Consider the following 16,369-nt stretch of genomic DNA (forward strand, 5'->3'; position numbering starts at 1 on the left):
GTGCCAGCGCAAACCTTGTCCCACACTAACCCTGCCTGAAGCGCTTCAGACAAAGGAGGGAAGGGATTCCCAGTCTTCTGCTTCCTTTCATCAAGACATTAGTGGGCAGTATGGTGGACTTTCTTGGGTTTGTTTCCTTTTATAAAATAAAGCACTGCTACTATAGGGGAAAATTTCTAATGGGGAATAAACGATGATTGGAACAATTCTACATTCTGTAGCTTTCATCTGGGATGGCTTGCAAAAATACTTTAACTCAGCAAATATAAGCAGTTTAGAAAACTGGTTTTCTCTCTTTTGTTGCCAACTGCAAGAAACCGAAGCACATGTCTTCTTGGTACGCTTATTTATATTAGTCTAAGTAAAAACAGTCACTAAATCCTCTCATTTTGCATCTTCAGCTATGGAAACAGACTTGAGGGACTCAGAGCTACAAATCCGGTAACAGGCTCTGACCCTCTGCAGCCACTGCCTGTGAGCACAGAGCACAGCGCACAGGCTTTCTGTCTTCCCAAAACACTCACATGACATAAAGGAAGAAGTGGGGGACTGAAAAGATGTTGGAGGACAAACGTCTGGGCGCGTACTTCTCAGTGTGAAAAAACAGCTGGAGGTCACTCAAGTACATTTGTATCTCAATTTAAAAATAAACTACAGTTTGATAAACTTTATTCATGTAAAACATCAGAAATGTGAAAATGCTAAAAAATACTTAACAGATTTATATCTCTGTATTCCTAAATCAGATTTTCAAGTATAAATCATCCAGTGAAAAGAATGTCAGGCCCCAGAATAGTATCTGCCTACTCTGCTAACCAACTGCATACACAAAATGTTACATACGTGCAAACGGAGAGGGGAAATATTACAAATACTGCACTTGTGACACTCCAGTCCCACATATAGTGATCAAAACAGTCCAGCTCAGCTGCTGCCTAGCCCTGATGGGGTCTGCGTGTGTCTGACCCTACCTAAGTGCTCTAGGTATCTAGAAATCTGCTCCTATACCTGTTCCAAACTGCCCTAAGTAGCCCCAATGACCAAAGATGGATGGACATCCAATAATTAGAATAAGGCAATTGAACTGGCTTGATGACAAACAAGAATATTCCTTTGTAATTTACTAAGTAATTAAATTATTACATGATAATAATATTACTGCAAACCTGGAGATCCCGGTGAAAACCGGGGTCCCAAAACATAAACACAGATGAGAAGATGGTGGCTGTTAAAGAAAATGGAGAAAAAACTAAGCTAAGGCAAGTTGAAGGCTAGTAAGTCTTCAAGAAGTCTTGAGAGAAAATATCAGACATTGTGATTTCCAGTATAAGTTCTCTTAGTGTCCTAAACTGCCTAAACTGACCAGATATAGGTATGACTTCTGTGAAGATCATTCTTTCCATAATAATAAATATGAAAATAGAAAAAAAAATTACACATAAAATTAATAAAAGCACTATTTAGCAGATTAAAAAGAAGTAACATTGAATGTACTTTCTTTCACAGGAATTCAGGAGACATTCTCTTGTGAGGTGCCACCAGTCTTGTTTCTTTTTTGTTGGACTGATTCTGCTGAGTACTTGCAACAAGAAGAACACAGTCAGGGGAGAAATGAATGGAGTTCTCAGCTTCCAGCCACAAACTGGATGTCAGGATAGTGGACGCAATTCAAACAGGTCTGTGTTACCACCAGCCATATCACTTGTACAATTTTCAAATAGCTTAAACCAGAAGATGGTAGTCAAGGAAAATATCACAGATGAGCTTTTTGATACTGGTTTTCTAGACAGCAGCAGCTAACAAGAAGCACTAGTTATAGAGAAAAAGTCATTTACACGCATAAGGTTGCTTGCCTCTTCTCTTGTCAGATTATCTTCTTTTCACCCCCTCTCCTCTCCCCTAGGTTTAGCATGCATAATGATTAATATAGTACTACATTTTTTGAGTATATTTAGCACTGGAACATAGAACTAGAAGTGCATTGCTGCTCCAAAAAGCTTACTGTCAAAAGATCAAAAAAGGAGAACTAAAGGAAAATGAGACTCCTCAAACATGTATAATAATCCTGAAATTCAAACTTTAAATATCTCAAGCTATACCTCTTTCATGACTTGGCAAAAAGTTATAGTTTTTCGTTGGTGGGGAATTATTTTGCACTGCCCAGATAACAATCCACTACTGGGCTAAATTTTCTAATTCTGAATAAGATAATCACTAAAGAGCGTTGTGATATTCGTCACATCAGAGAAAAACTTTTACAGAAAGTAGAAGGAAATCCATAGGACCATGGTCATGACTCGTGTGAGACTGTAAGTTTCAAAACTGTTTATATGAGGGAAGGAACAAAATTCTGTACTAATTAACAAAGAATTAAAAATGTTAATTTTAGATGCTTCCTTTTGCATTTTAGTGTTGAATTCATAAACCAAATATTTAACTGACTATCTTTCTTTCATTGTCTGTTCAAAAATATGAGAAAGAAACTGATTCACTGGATGAAGCATCTTAAAATAGCTGAGAGGTCAAATAAAAAGGTGTTCACATACATCTGTAACAAATAACGCCCAAAATTTATGGTGCTGTACTGTCACAACAATTATAAATTCTTGGCTATAACTAGGTTGCTCAACACAGACATGCGTACTTTTAAAATGAGCATGTAGCTGAAGAGGTCATGTTATCAGCTGGTATTCAGACCATGTTCACTTTATGCAAAGGATCCATACACATCTAAAAAGGTGGGGAAAGAGTTTCCCAAAGGCAAAATCCAAAGTTGTCAAAATTACTTTCTCACCCTGAAGAGCACTAGTAACTGGCTGAAGCAGACAGCACAGGAATTGCTGTGTCACAGGAAAGCATCCAGTATAGCTGCTGTCGAATGCTACCAATTCTAAACACCCTGCTGAGGTAAAAAAATGCTTCTACCTCAAATATAAACCTACTTAACTGTTAAACAGGAGTTGACAAGAACTAGTGAGTCAATCAACAATGTTACAAACAGAAAAATAGTATATCTAAAAATCTTGGTGTCGATTAATTGTATTTTCATGAGCTTCCATGGGAATAGCAATGGCAAGGTTAAATGAAAAGGAAGCAAGCATGTGAAGTTCTACCAGATTTTGTTTTGTAATTATTTTAAAAATACGCTATCTTTTCATGGATTTGCTTGTTAAAAAAGTTACAGTTTTGATTAATTCTATTCATGCAAAGTGTTTTGACACCTTCATTTCCAGTGCCTGGCACTTACTATGCCAATTAAGAGCCCCAATAAACAGACTGATTTTTTAAAAACTCTATTTAAAAGATCAATAAACACACATATATATGATATGCAAACATTAACAGAAATATAAATAAAAATTCACCTAGGGCTAAGTTACTAAAATTGTCACATAATAAAAAGCATAAATACAAAACCACATTTATGGTATAGGTTAGTTTTGCCATGGGCAAAAAAAATAAGTGATGGGAAAAAAAGTGTTTATATGATTGATGCTGAAGGAAAACTAGTGTTTTGCTTAGTTCATTGGAAAGTCTCTGCAAGAAAAATGTAAGTTACTTGTTTGGTTCAATATCTTAAAACTTCTTGGCAATGAAAACAACGCAGCAGTTCTAGAAGTTACCCATTACCTGTTGAAATTACATTTTAGTTGCATTTTTTTTTCCATTTCCTTGTTAAAACATATCTGACATTAGATTTCCCCAGCTGGAAGGCAATTCTCATGTGGGGTGCCAAGTCATTTTTGAGACAGATGAAGATACCATTCATGTCTTTGGCTGCGGGAAGAATTGATCATCCTGGAGAACTACTACACCTTTTCAATAATATGCTTTGGAAATCCCACAGGAAGGTACTCTTAAAAGCAGATTAATTTTAAATTATGCACAGCAATATCCTCTCTCCAGGTTCAGGTTTTGGCCATAAATCTTGTATGCCACCATCTTAAAAGTATGAACAGAAGCATCAACTCAGCAGCAAAACTTACAGTTTTTAGTGGAGATAAAAGATTGTTTGTCATGAGCCTTTGAATATTTCCAGTCACTTCAAGTAAACTGAGCATATGATGCATGGAGAATTAATCTGGAGAGATAAAAATTGAAGATAGGACCATTTTCTTTGGTTTCTATTTAGAGGTACAGAGATGCTGTTAGGAACCTTCACACTTGGAGTCATATTCACAGAAATATGTACATGCATGTTTGTTTGAATTACCATTATTTTCTCACTTCTTTTTTTTTTTTTTTGACACTCACATCTTTCCTCTCTTCTACAGGTAGCCCAATCGTACAAGGCCTGTGGCTCTGGCAAAGATCACAGCAGTTATAATTAGTCATTCAGCCACTTTCAGCTTTTTCTCCCGTGCATATACAGGGAGAACATACACGCAGTATACAGGGCTCTCCTGCAGGATCTCTAGTGTTGCATACCTTTTATCATACAAAACCAAGGTTGAAATGACACCAAATAGACTGCATGGCTGCAGTTCCTGCCAGATCAACAAGTTGCAACATTTACTGGAAAGAAAGGCAGTGCAACTACTGAACTGTAGCAAGGTAAGCAGATGTATGTATAGTTAAGCTTGTTGCTATTGGTTCTAAAAGCAGAGAGGCTGGAAAAAAAAGAGCTAGTTTAAGATAACAGTAAGTAACAAAGAGGAAAACACTATGCGTCTAGACACATGGAAAGGCTATGGTAAAGCACGTCTGGGTTAAGAAGGATGAAAATGGTGAGAAAGAGCATGTTCCCAGTGCAGTATGGTGAGAAAATCCTAACAGTTCAAATCACAGCCTTCATTTCTGCTTGGAAGCAAGGAGCACAGCTCTGACAATATCTGAATTAGGTTATTTTCCTGTTCTTTTCAGGTCACAACTATATTTAAATCATATATTACACATGTGGGATAATGTTATGGTTATTTGGAATAAACACCTTGAGATTCAGGGTAGAAATAACTCATTAAATATAACTTGCAGCTGGAAAAGCCATTTCTACACTGCCATCTCAGTTCCTCAGCCCTCTCTAAATAGGTTTATACAATTGCATCTTACTCCTTAAGTGATTAATCCAGACCATTTTATCCTTATAAAGCAGAACCTTGCTCCTAATTAACTATTAAACCACTATTCCATTGTCCTCAATGGGAGCCCGAACAACAGAAACAAGTGGTGTCCCAGGTATTTAATTGTATTAGAAGGTAGTTAAATTTGATCAAAATCAGAACATGATCCTCAACCCACTGACATGCGGTGAATTCCGTATCATTTCGGTCTTACTCAATAAAATGCCCAGATGAGCTAAAGAACATGACAGACTGGAAGAATAAATAAAGGCAGCAGTGCATGGATGGTCTACCCAGCGCAGCCCAGCACAAGTTCTCCAGATATCTCCATTTTCTACCTCTCAGACCTTTTTGAGATAACTCACGCAATGGTCTCCCATAAAATCTCACAAAATTCACCAGCACACTGTTCTCCCCATAAGAGATTGAGAGAATACAGTGGTGGGCTTTGGGGTTTTTTTATTTAAAAATCTGTTCACAGCAAGGGGACAACTTTCTCCTTGAAGTAGAACACAGAATTATATCAACTTAAAATCTAATTAATAATCTTTCCTTCCTTTAAAACATGTTTACTTCTTTTAAAAAACAGGTAGATATGGCACTTTGGGACATGGTTTAGTGGGCATGGTCGTGTTGGGTTGATGATTGGACTGATGATCTTAGAGGTCCTTTCCAATCTTAATGATTCCTAGTTTTTACTTTTATTATAAATAATCCAGCCACCAAGCCAGGAAACATGAAATTGCTACTCTACCCTTAATTGGTTTAGTGGTAGACTTGGTAATGTTAGGTTAATGGTTGGACTGGATGATCTTAAAGGTCTTTTCCAACCTAAACGATTCTATGATTGTACGATTCTATGAAAAATTAAATGTCCCTTGTAGTCAAATGTTAGGAAGAGGTTAAAATTGTTCATACTCAGATCCTACCCATAAACTTTTCTGATTTATTTTTCCTGTATAACTTGTTCTTCAGCTTTCAATTAGTAATGATGCCCTGTAAGGACATCTTGTTGCTTTCTTAAATAAATAAATGAATAAATAATGTATTAAATATTATTACACTGGATTATAAGTTTCCCATTTCAACTGGTAACTGGGCATATTTTACCATGTAGACTAGCAACACAGCTTCAAATTTGTCTTCTAAAAATTTATTTTTAAAGTAAGTCTATTTAAGACAGCATAAAATCGCCATAATGTACCCCTAACAATCTCTAAAGACGTCTTGCCCTAGCAGCTACATAAAAAGAATACCCTGACAAATGACAATCTGTGTGCAAACCTCAGGTATTTATTCAACTGGCTTCTTTATATGCAAAGCTGTATTGGTATTATGCAAACAGAGGGGTAGGATCTTTCAAGGCATTAGTGACAATCTGAGAATATCTTTTAGTTAAATTACAGTTGCTGAGTAATTCAGAAGTGTAAACAGTCATTCTGAACTGGTCACTATTAATACAAAAGCTGAAAATGCAGAGATATTTGAATGGATTGTGCTTGGCCTGCAAAGAACAAACCCTAAAATTGTCATTCTTGTTAAAGTACATTGGAAAAAAAAATTAAAATCCAATTCATAGGTTTCCCTTCTGTCCCATCACTGCAGGAACCAAAGGCAGCTTGTAACACATGTGCTCACTGCAATATCACAGTGTCCGAACAGTGAACGATGACCCAGACTGGGGGCTGCCCAACAGCTCTTTGGCCGTCATCACCTCCTCTGACAGCTCTTCAGCTCCAGGGAGGGAGCAGGATGACATGGTGAGCAGCCAGCAGCTCTGTCTCACAAGAGGACTAAAAGTCCCCGACCTCCCCCCTTGCCTGACATGGGGTGTATCCATCAGGCCATTACCCTGTGAAAGCAAAGCGGGCTTTCTGCTTCTGTTAAAAGCTTAGGGTAGAAGAACAAGAGGCTTTTTTTCCTAATCTGCAGCCAGGAGTAATGCGTGCAAGCTCTAGCAAGTACAAAACAAGGAATTATCTCCAGAATAGCTTAAAAAAAATGAACAACAAATTAGACTTTAAAAAATTCTTCTAAAAAAACTGTGTTACACTTTAGTGTCAAAGACAGGCTGTCACGGTTCTGATAATTTTCAAAACTGATTGACTAGCATCACCCAGAAATGCTACTGCAGGGGTGAACCCACCTTCTTAGGTCTACAGCCAAGACTCCCAGCAACAGGCCTATTATCACAGAAGCAGACAAAACTCATTTAAAGAAGAAAACATTATCTTACAACATTTGAGTTCAGGGAAATTTATCTCAGGCTATGTTCCACATGGTTCATCTCCCAGGGGAAACATCATCACCACACAATTACTCTCTTGGCATAGGCACACAAGAAAGGCAGCTTAGTTTGCACAGTCTTAAAAAGCAGGTAAAAAGATGAAGCGAGAAACCTTGCACTAGTAACACTTCCCATTTACTCTGTAGGGGGATGGATTATTCTTTCCATGAAAGTGATTATGCGTAGACCATAAAGTAGGAAATTAAAAACCAGGATACTCTATGTCTTGCTTGCATTTCAGTAATTGCCTGCTCTACAAATGTGCTGTTCTTTTTCAGCAGTTAGTATTCTATTATTAGGAGACCATGCTTCATAATACCTTCTAATTGTCTCTATCAGTTATGTGTATTTTCCTACTGTTGTACAGAGTTTAAGAGTGAAAAATAAAAACTTGAGAGTATGCTCCATCATCTACGTCAGTGATATTTCATGGATGTATGCTTTAGTGTCAATGATATATATACTTTTCTCAAATAATTTTCATTGAAATAACTGAAAAAGCACTGGTACAACTGAGCACAATTTACCCATCTAATGTTAAAATATGGATAGTTCCAGGTAAACAAAAAGGTTTACATGAAATGAGTTCCATTATAATTTCCCATTTGGAACACTACCAATTTAGTAAAGACTGTATTAGGTGCTCTGTTTAGCAAAGCAAAGCACACACTTACATTTCTAAGTTACATGACAGAGAAGGAAAATTATTATTTAACAGCACTGAGGCTTGCATATCTATATATTATGAGACTGATTTTTGCTCCTATGAAAATGTTTCAATGCACATGTTCTGTCATATAATGTTTTATTTTGGAATTTAGGTATTATTTATGTATCTTTTCTATCATTTCAATTCTACCCATATAAGCAAATTATATTCAGTAAACTAGAACTACACTATCAAGACATAGTGTATCAAGACATATCAACAGCCTCAACAGCATCAAAGAAACTGCCTTTACACGCTCTAATTTTAAGTGGAGAAAGAAAAGGGCTAGTAGTCAGGGTTCTGGTTCTATAGGATAAGAGACTGCTGGTAAAATACCTTGCTGTCAACTGCTGTCATAGAGACAGTCTATCCATTAGCCAACATCCCAGTTGAACTAGGGAGGAATACCAGCACTGCAAATCCTACCCAGTAATGAACTGCCAGCCAGTGCAACTCCCAGGCACGAAGGGAATGTGTTCCCTCTGGGGAACTGGGCTGAGCAACCCTCTGCTCTGATGAAGCTAGAGAGCTCATCTTCTACCATAGCTATGTTGAGCTAGGAGCACTCTTAGATTTTGTAATTCAAACTAGAAGCAAATAGTGTGGGATTTTTTCCCCGTAGATTACACAAGAGGTGGAGCTGGTCAACACAGGTCAAGCACACATGACAACTGCTTCATCTGGTAGGGAAGACTGCAGAACAAGGAGGAAGCCCCAGGCAAACCTCACAGGTGTCTGAGATACAGCCCAGCACAAAATGGAAGTCAGCTGTGTAAGACATACATATGCAAGCAAGTATCTGCACACTAAACAACAACATGAATAACTGGTTTGCATATTTACTTAGTCCTGCTAGGGAACACTTCTTAGGAAAAAAAAAACCAAAAAGTGCCAACAACCTCAGGTTTTGATATTTCTCGTCGATCCACACAACTTGCCCCCAGCCACAGACTTTATGTGGGAGGACACAAATTCACTAATTTTTACATAAGAGGCATTTTCCAGGCATGACTTTCCAAAAGAACACAAAAATTGTGTTTCTGTTTCTTTCCTGTAGAAATTGGCAGGAAATAGGGATTTGCTTGTATTTCATTCTGATGAATGGTAGGAAGGCAGAAGACACCAGTACAGAGGCTTTGTTGCAGAATTCACAGACTTTGTGCCAGTAAAAGAAGGTGGGCTCTCCTACGTCTTCTTTCCTCCAGAGTTATTTTACAAATTTCCCCCCCCCCACTCCCTATGAGCTAGACGACTCATATTTGATTGATGCATCTGTAGTAGGCAATAAAGAAATGTGTCCCACTTTAAGCTAATTTACTTTAAAAATGCCACTCAACCTGTACTGATATGCTTATTTGCAGTACTTCACTAACTGACACAACTTTATAGGGCCTAGAAAATATATTTTAAACTATCTTTTTGGAGGACAGGAATTAAAACTAAATGAAAAGAAAGGAAAAAAAATGTCACCTCCCATTTCCATGGGACCATGAATTAAAAAAGTAAGTTAAACTGTATAATACCATCATTGACAGGAAAACTCCACGTCTTGTAGACACAGTCCTGTTAAAATAAAATAAAATTAATAATCCAATCAGTAAAGATATGTGTTTTCATCCAACACTATGAAGTACCCACCTAACTCATCATCTCTCCCTTCCCACACAATTCCCTAGCCAGTGATCAAAAGGAGAGACAAAAAACCTTGACTTCTCACCTGGCTGTAGGGGAAAGAAAAAGTGGTTTGATTTTCTATAGGGGACAAAAGTTATCTGTATACCTACCTCAGAAACAGCAGGCTATGAAGTAAGAGTTGTCTTTTGTTGTCCATGTAACACAAGTGTTCTTTACAGTATTTTTATTTAGGCAACAATAATGACTGAACTTCATATACACATAATACATATTTTTGTACTGTTGGCAAGAAGCAGAACAACGAAAGGACACCTAGTGGTGATCTTTGATAATGAGGGTTGGTAGCTTGGAAGCAACAGATGAAACTGTTAATGCAGGACCTGATTTGGCAAAGCTCTTACACACTTACTTAATTTTTAAGCACTTTAGTAAGACTTAGCATTCAAGCAAGCTTGTATTTATAAGCTTTTCTGAATCAGAATTACTGTGATTATTAGAAATAAAACAGTAAAAAGTAGAACAAGACATGTCTGTGTGATATGCTTAGAAATATGTTTCATTAAACACCCGAGCTTGACCAACAGCTAGCATGGATATCAACACTTAGGTTCATGAACCTTGAAAAGGTTTGGCAGATTGAAAACCAGATTTCAGTACAAGTCAAACCAAAATAAGACACGGCTGCAATTTACAATTATCACATATTTTACTGGATGATTTTTTGCAAAATATAACCTTTATTGCACATCTTGCAATAAGCATTCAGTCTCTTTAAAATTCATTCTAATTCTACATAATCAAACACCTCAGAGTGGGAAAGGCTTAAGGGTACAGTTTTAGAACTACCACTTCTATTTACTCATATATCTCCTAGGTCTTGTCCTGTGATTAGAATAGCTGTAAGCAAAGCTATTAAAGTCTGGGGTTTAAGCAGCTTTTGGAAAATACTGTTATTTGAAAGAATCTGTAAATTTATATCATAAACAAATGTAAAGCAAAGTGGTATATCATTTGACATGTAACAATGTATTTATTCCTAATTGTTCATATAATTTATTTTTGATTTTCAGTTATCTATAAGCATATTTAACTAAGTATAACTTACTAGTTGCATGCAAACCTATGTAAAACATTCAGGGGTCAGCAGCAAAGGCAGTCGCATAAAATAAGCTAAAGTAAATAAGAATTAGGTCCAGTATGTCTGGTCCAGTGAATCTGTGCTAAAAAAAAAAAAATCCAAAACAAACCCACCATCAGAAATTACTGCAAAAGTATAATTTCTGCAATTACCAATTTAAATAATGATTTTTTTCTTGCATGTTATAGTATATAATTTTATTTAAGTACATGATCGATTTGTCAACATCTGAGTTAAAAAAATGGAATATTAGATATTGTAGCTAAAAAGCAGTTTTAGGACAGTGTGAATTTGCAAATTCAGTAAATTAATTCTTGCCAACGTATCTCCTGTCCCTTTGTTAAAGTGTTTCTTCCCAGTTCCACTGAGTTATTCATTTGGATAAGCTATTGATATGATTGTATCAATCAGATTTCATATCTATTGCACCACAGGCTATAGCTCTGTTCCCTCATAACAGGTAAGGAAAAGCTTCTGCTATGCATACATTATTTACCTTAATCTTATTCTTTGTGGCTGTTAAAAGCTTGATCTTGATTAAATTTATTTAAATGATGTGGAAATAAATAAAGAAAAGGAACCATGTTTCACCAGTATCATATAAAAATCTTTTAAATTTTTGCCTACTCATCTTGAAGTTCAGGATACTGACCAGCTAAAGTCCAGGTATGTGATACTAAAAAAGGAAAAGCTCAAACAATTTCAACCTGCCTTTTCTGTTGAGGACAGATATAAATACCTCAGTGGGATAACTTCTACAACCTGGTTTGTTCATCAATCAGTTTTCCATGAAGTATCCTCTTGGCAGGTTATGAAGAATGAGTTTGCTGGCTGTCCTCTCAATATTTTTGACGTAATGCTCATTATTCTGGATCCAAATCCATAGTATTTCAGATTTATCTGCACCCCATTTAAAACCAACATGTCAGCCCATACGCAAAAACTATTAAATCCTTTTAACCACACACAAACAGGCTCCAGTTCTGTGTCATAAAAATTAGTTAACAGTTGCTCCCTGTTGTGCATGTGCAAACACACACAATACAGAGAAGATTAATATCAGCAGCAAAGGTCTCACTGACTACCCCTATGGGATCATCCAACTATATTTTCCTAATTCACCAAAGCTCATCCCTACTCAGGTTTTTTTTTTTTTTTTAAATATTACAATGCTGTAACACAATTTCTCCAAAGTGGTAATGGATCACCATTCAGAACAGTTTCACAAGCTACATCCAAAGTAATAATCAACTACTATGGTAGCAAAAGCCAAATATGAAAATCAATGACCCCCTTCATTACTAATATCTGTAAAATGCTAAACAAAAAAAAAAAGAACACTTTTCTTGCACATGTTTTGTTTTGGGATTTATGAGAACCTGATTCAGTCTACGTATTTATCACTGTTTCCACATGTTCTCACAGTCATCAGAAATCTTTTTTAAAAGCAGCCAATGATCTTCTTGATGATTTATTGAAGTTTCAAAAAAAAACCCGCAAAAAAACCCTTCAGACACTCTTTCACCTTCCTGAAAAAATCCAGGGAGCAGTATAATGTGTTATCAAACACAAAAAGATGGACTCCAGTTGTTTTTCAATACTTGTCAAATAAAGTATCATACAAGAAATATTTCACAAGTTTTACTAGTGGAATCAAAGGTGAAGTTGCAATCAAGCAGCCATTAGCTAGAGATTAAATGGACTGAACACCAGCTACTGCTGGTTTGGATCACATCCTCTGGTCACTTCTAGTCCCACTTAGTGGCCGATTCAGCTATTTTTGTTTTAGAATACCTGATTTATCTTTGACAAACAGACAGAAAAATATATTCTGCTTAGTAGGGCTTTATAGCGGCAAGCTATTAACTCAAGCTGCCAGAAAATAATGCCATTGAATGCATTTCAGAAGGTTGTCTCTCTGTAAAGCACAGAGGAGACAAAAGCACAGCTTTATGGTAGAACTGCAAAATATGCTTAATCGTTTGCCTTAGTTAAATTGAATACAAAACTGCAGTGCTCTATTTCTGTGTCAAAAACACAGTTACTCTGCATTACAGGGAGACAAAGAAAAGTAGACTTTACAAAATACAGTAATAAAAAATAATGACCTATTTCAGGAGCTTTCTTGAGAAACAGCTATAAATTTATTAGACTTCTGATATGGTATCATCCAGCATCATACCATTTTTAAATGTAATCTGACTTTATTTGTGAGATGGCTTCACATTTAGGTTTCTGTTAAACCAGGAAGTGAATATAATACTGGCGATAACCAGCAGAGAAAGCACCAGAAATGGTACCAAATCATCCTTCAATATGCATTTAATTAAATAAATCTTTATCAAAGTAGGTAAATAAATTAATGCAAATCCATTTTAATAGTGCTTCCGTAAAATGCTTTACAAAATAATTCTCATTACACTTGCTGCAAGAAAGGTTTAGAAAACAGCAACTATCTTTCCCATGTTTTTACCACTTCCTTTTAAAATATATTATGATATTTATAACTACAGAAATGAGGACAGGCAAGAAATGAAATGACTGAATCATGGTGGTACGTGCCAATGCATTAAACACTTCCTAGCCATGGGCATGCCAATTTAGGGAATGCCATAATTTCCTGGAAATGTCACCATGCCAAATTGGCATGCAGCATAAGGTCATGTCTGGAAATAGTGGAGTTGACAGTTTAGAAGGCAATGACTCAAAATTTGAACTACCCATTTTTTATAAAGAAGGTCAGTATTTGATATATTCAGCCTACATACAGCCTTCAAACAATGAGCATTCTAGGAAATCTACTCAATTATAAATTATTTCAATTTCTCCTGAAATAGAAAAATATGAACATGTATTTCAATTTCTCTGTGATTATAAGAGTATTAACTTCATAAGTTTAAGTGCTAGTCACCAAACTCAAATGCAGATTTAGGTGGTTGCTAAAATTTCTAATATTCTCAATAGGAGCCCTTCCATGCTTATTGTGCTGATGGTCGCAAACATATTTTTGGTCTCTCTTGTTAGCAGAGAGAAGATGGTTACTCTGTGGTTTTTTTCCAGAAAGGCTTTTTTACTAGCACCTGTATGTAATTACACTAATCGGTGAGTAAAAACTCTATTCCATTCTGGTTCCTGTGTAGCTCTTCAGAGAGACCTGACTATTTTTTTGTAGGAATAATATCTAAGCAAATTATGTTATAACTGTATAAATCTTACCTCTTCCCACTGGTGTATGTATCTAATCAGTCTTGAAAGGCGTAATAAACGTAACAGGCTGAGGATTTTTGTAAATCTCACAATACGAAGTGCTCTTGCCGTCTTGTAAACCTCCGAATCCATTCCTTTTTCTACAATGAGAAAGATATAATCCACTGGTATTGATGAGATGAAGTCAACCACAAACCAGCTTTTTAAATAATTCATCTTAATTATTTTAGGGTCCAGTATTATTTCAGAGCTGTCTTCATTTACAGTCCCAGTTCTAAAATTCATGATCAAGTCCAATAGAAAAACAGTGTCTGATGCCACATTGAAAATAATCCATGGTGTTGTTGTTTGTTCTGTGAAGAATGTGATTCCAACTGGTATAATGACAAGGTTTCCAACCATCATTATGAGCATAATTAAGTCCCAGTAAAACCTAAAAAAAAGGAAGAAACAGAATGGTTGACATACTGTGGTAAAACACGCTTAGAAAAATGGTCTCTATCATGCCACCAACTTCACGTCAAGGTGCTTAAACATTTTGTTAGTGCTAAGAAAACTCTCATTGTTGTAACTCATTCAATATATTCACAGTCAAGAGAGAAGAGAAAGTAATTAATACATTTTATTATGTGCCTTCCTTCTGAAGAACACACATCTAGGATAAAGACAGTACTATGGCTTATCACTCCATGGCATATCTGAAAAGTGTGCAAGTGTGGTACTCAGTAAACTTATCCAGACTCCTGTCAAAACCTATTAGTGGGTTTACATAACTAAAACTGATGTCTGGTGCCAATCAGAAGTGCTTTAGCAATGCAATATTTTTTAAGGCTTCTATCCAAATGGAAACCCAAATATCTAACAGATAACAAATGTAAGCACCTCTTTGCAAATGTACTCATACCATTACAGTGCTGGAATAAAATTACAGAAAGAGAAAAAAAGCACTGAAGCAAAAAATAGAAACAAAAATTAGATTAATAACAAAACCTTCACCACTTTTACAATCTGAATTGAACTTCCATGCATTTTTACAACCTCATAGTCTGTCTTCTCTAAGAGCTAGCTAAGAAGTCTGGACAACAGTATCTGCAACTTCCATAGTGTAAAATGGGTACTGCATTTCACCATTTTGCTCCAGAAGTATCTCGAGGCTCCCCTCTAACACTGTTAGAATGCTGCTAACAGTGCTTGATACAGATGGTAAAGAACCAGACTCATAACTTTAATATCTATTATAGAAATGGTGAGTAAATCCACCTGTTATAGAATATACATCTATCCAGATGGAAGATTTCCAGGGGATGGTAGTATATAACCAACAGATTTTAAGAAAATTATAACTACTAAATGTTAAATTGTCAAAGAAAGTTATTCTTGTTCAATAAAAGAACTGAAACTGAACCTGAGAAAGCCTGAACCCAACCCGTGACCTCTTGTTCTGCTTAAGAACATGATCTGTTCAACTAAACTTGGAAAGGCACAGAAACCAGTCAACAACAGTTCCCCATGGACTCATTAGACTTTCTGTTAAGACTAGAGGCAGCAATGGCTCCACAACTATCTCCCTGCTCCGGCTGTCCGTCGCAGTGGGCCCCACATGGTGGACATGTGATGGACGTGCCACCAGCACACCACTGCAGCACTGACTTCCAGGCCACTTCCATCACACCAGCACCAGCCTCCTGGCATGGAGCAAAAACCCTCATCTTGGTAAAGATTCATAGCACTCAACAACAATAATAGCTTAACTGGCCACAAAACATTTCAGAACCACGAGTTTATTTTTTGCTAGACTTGCCCAGAGCATATGGATTACATTAGATTTTGGAGATTGCTTCTTGTATTTGCCAAATGATCCAGGTTTATAAATTCCCTTTTTTTCATGTTTATCCATGAAAATACTTCTCAGTTTACAAATTGCTGATCTGAGAATATAAATAATTAACTGTAAAACACACTAAAGGAAGAGTAGCATACGATTGACAGTGGCATGAGAATTCCCAGTTTTAAAATTCTTTATTCCAAGATAAATCTACAGAGATTAGTCTTTTATTTATAAATTTTTAAATTTTTTTAAATATTTTTATTTATAGGACTATTATTTGAGAGAGTAGATGGCAAAGTACCTTTAACTGGTACTCAGAAATTGCATGAAATAGACTTTACAAGTAATTTCTTGTGTACCACAATGTGATTTATGTCTTACACACTTTCAATCTTAACAATAAATGTGAATACTAAGTGCTATAAATATTGTTTCACCCAGGCTGTACGTATTTTTGCTTAGCGTGTGATGGTATTCACCATATCTGTACCATATCTGGCAAAAA

At 36.2% G+C, this 16,369-nt stretch overlaps 1 protein-coding gene across 1 annotated transcript in view; it reads right to left on the reverse strand.

Annotated features, from left to right (window-relative positions):
* Positions 1-16,369, reverse strand: part of HCN1 (hyperpolarization activated cyclic nucleotide gated potassium channel 1) — a 198,721-nt gene that overhangs the window by 159,636 nt on the left and 22,716 nt on the right. The window contains exon 2 of the mRNA XM_075726555.1: positions 14,046-14,469. Coding sequence (XP_075582670.1) covers positions 14,046-14,469 — 424 coding nt within the window. The remainder of the gene's footprint in view (positions 1-14,045; positions 14,470-16,369) is intronic.

This window comes from Pelecanus crispus, chromosome Z, assembly GCF_030463565.1.
Source record: "Pelecanus crispus isolate bPelCri1 chromosome Z, bPelCri1.pri, whole genome shotgun sequence".
NCBI lineage: Eukaryota > Metazoa > Chordata > Aves > Pelecaniformes > Pelecanidae > Pelecanus > Pelecanus crispus.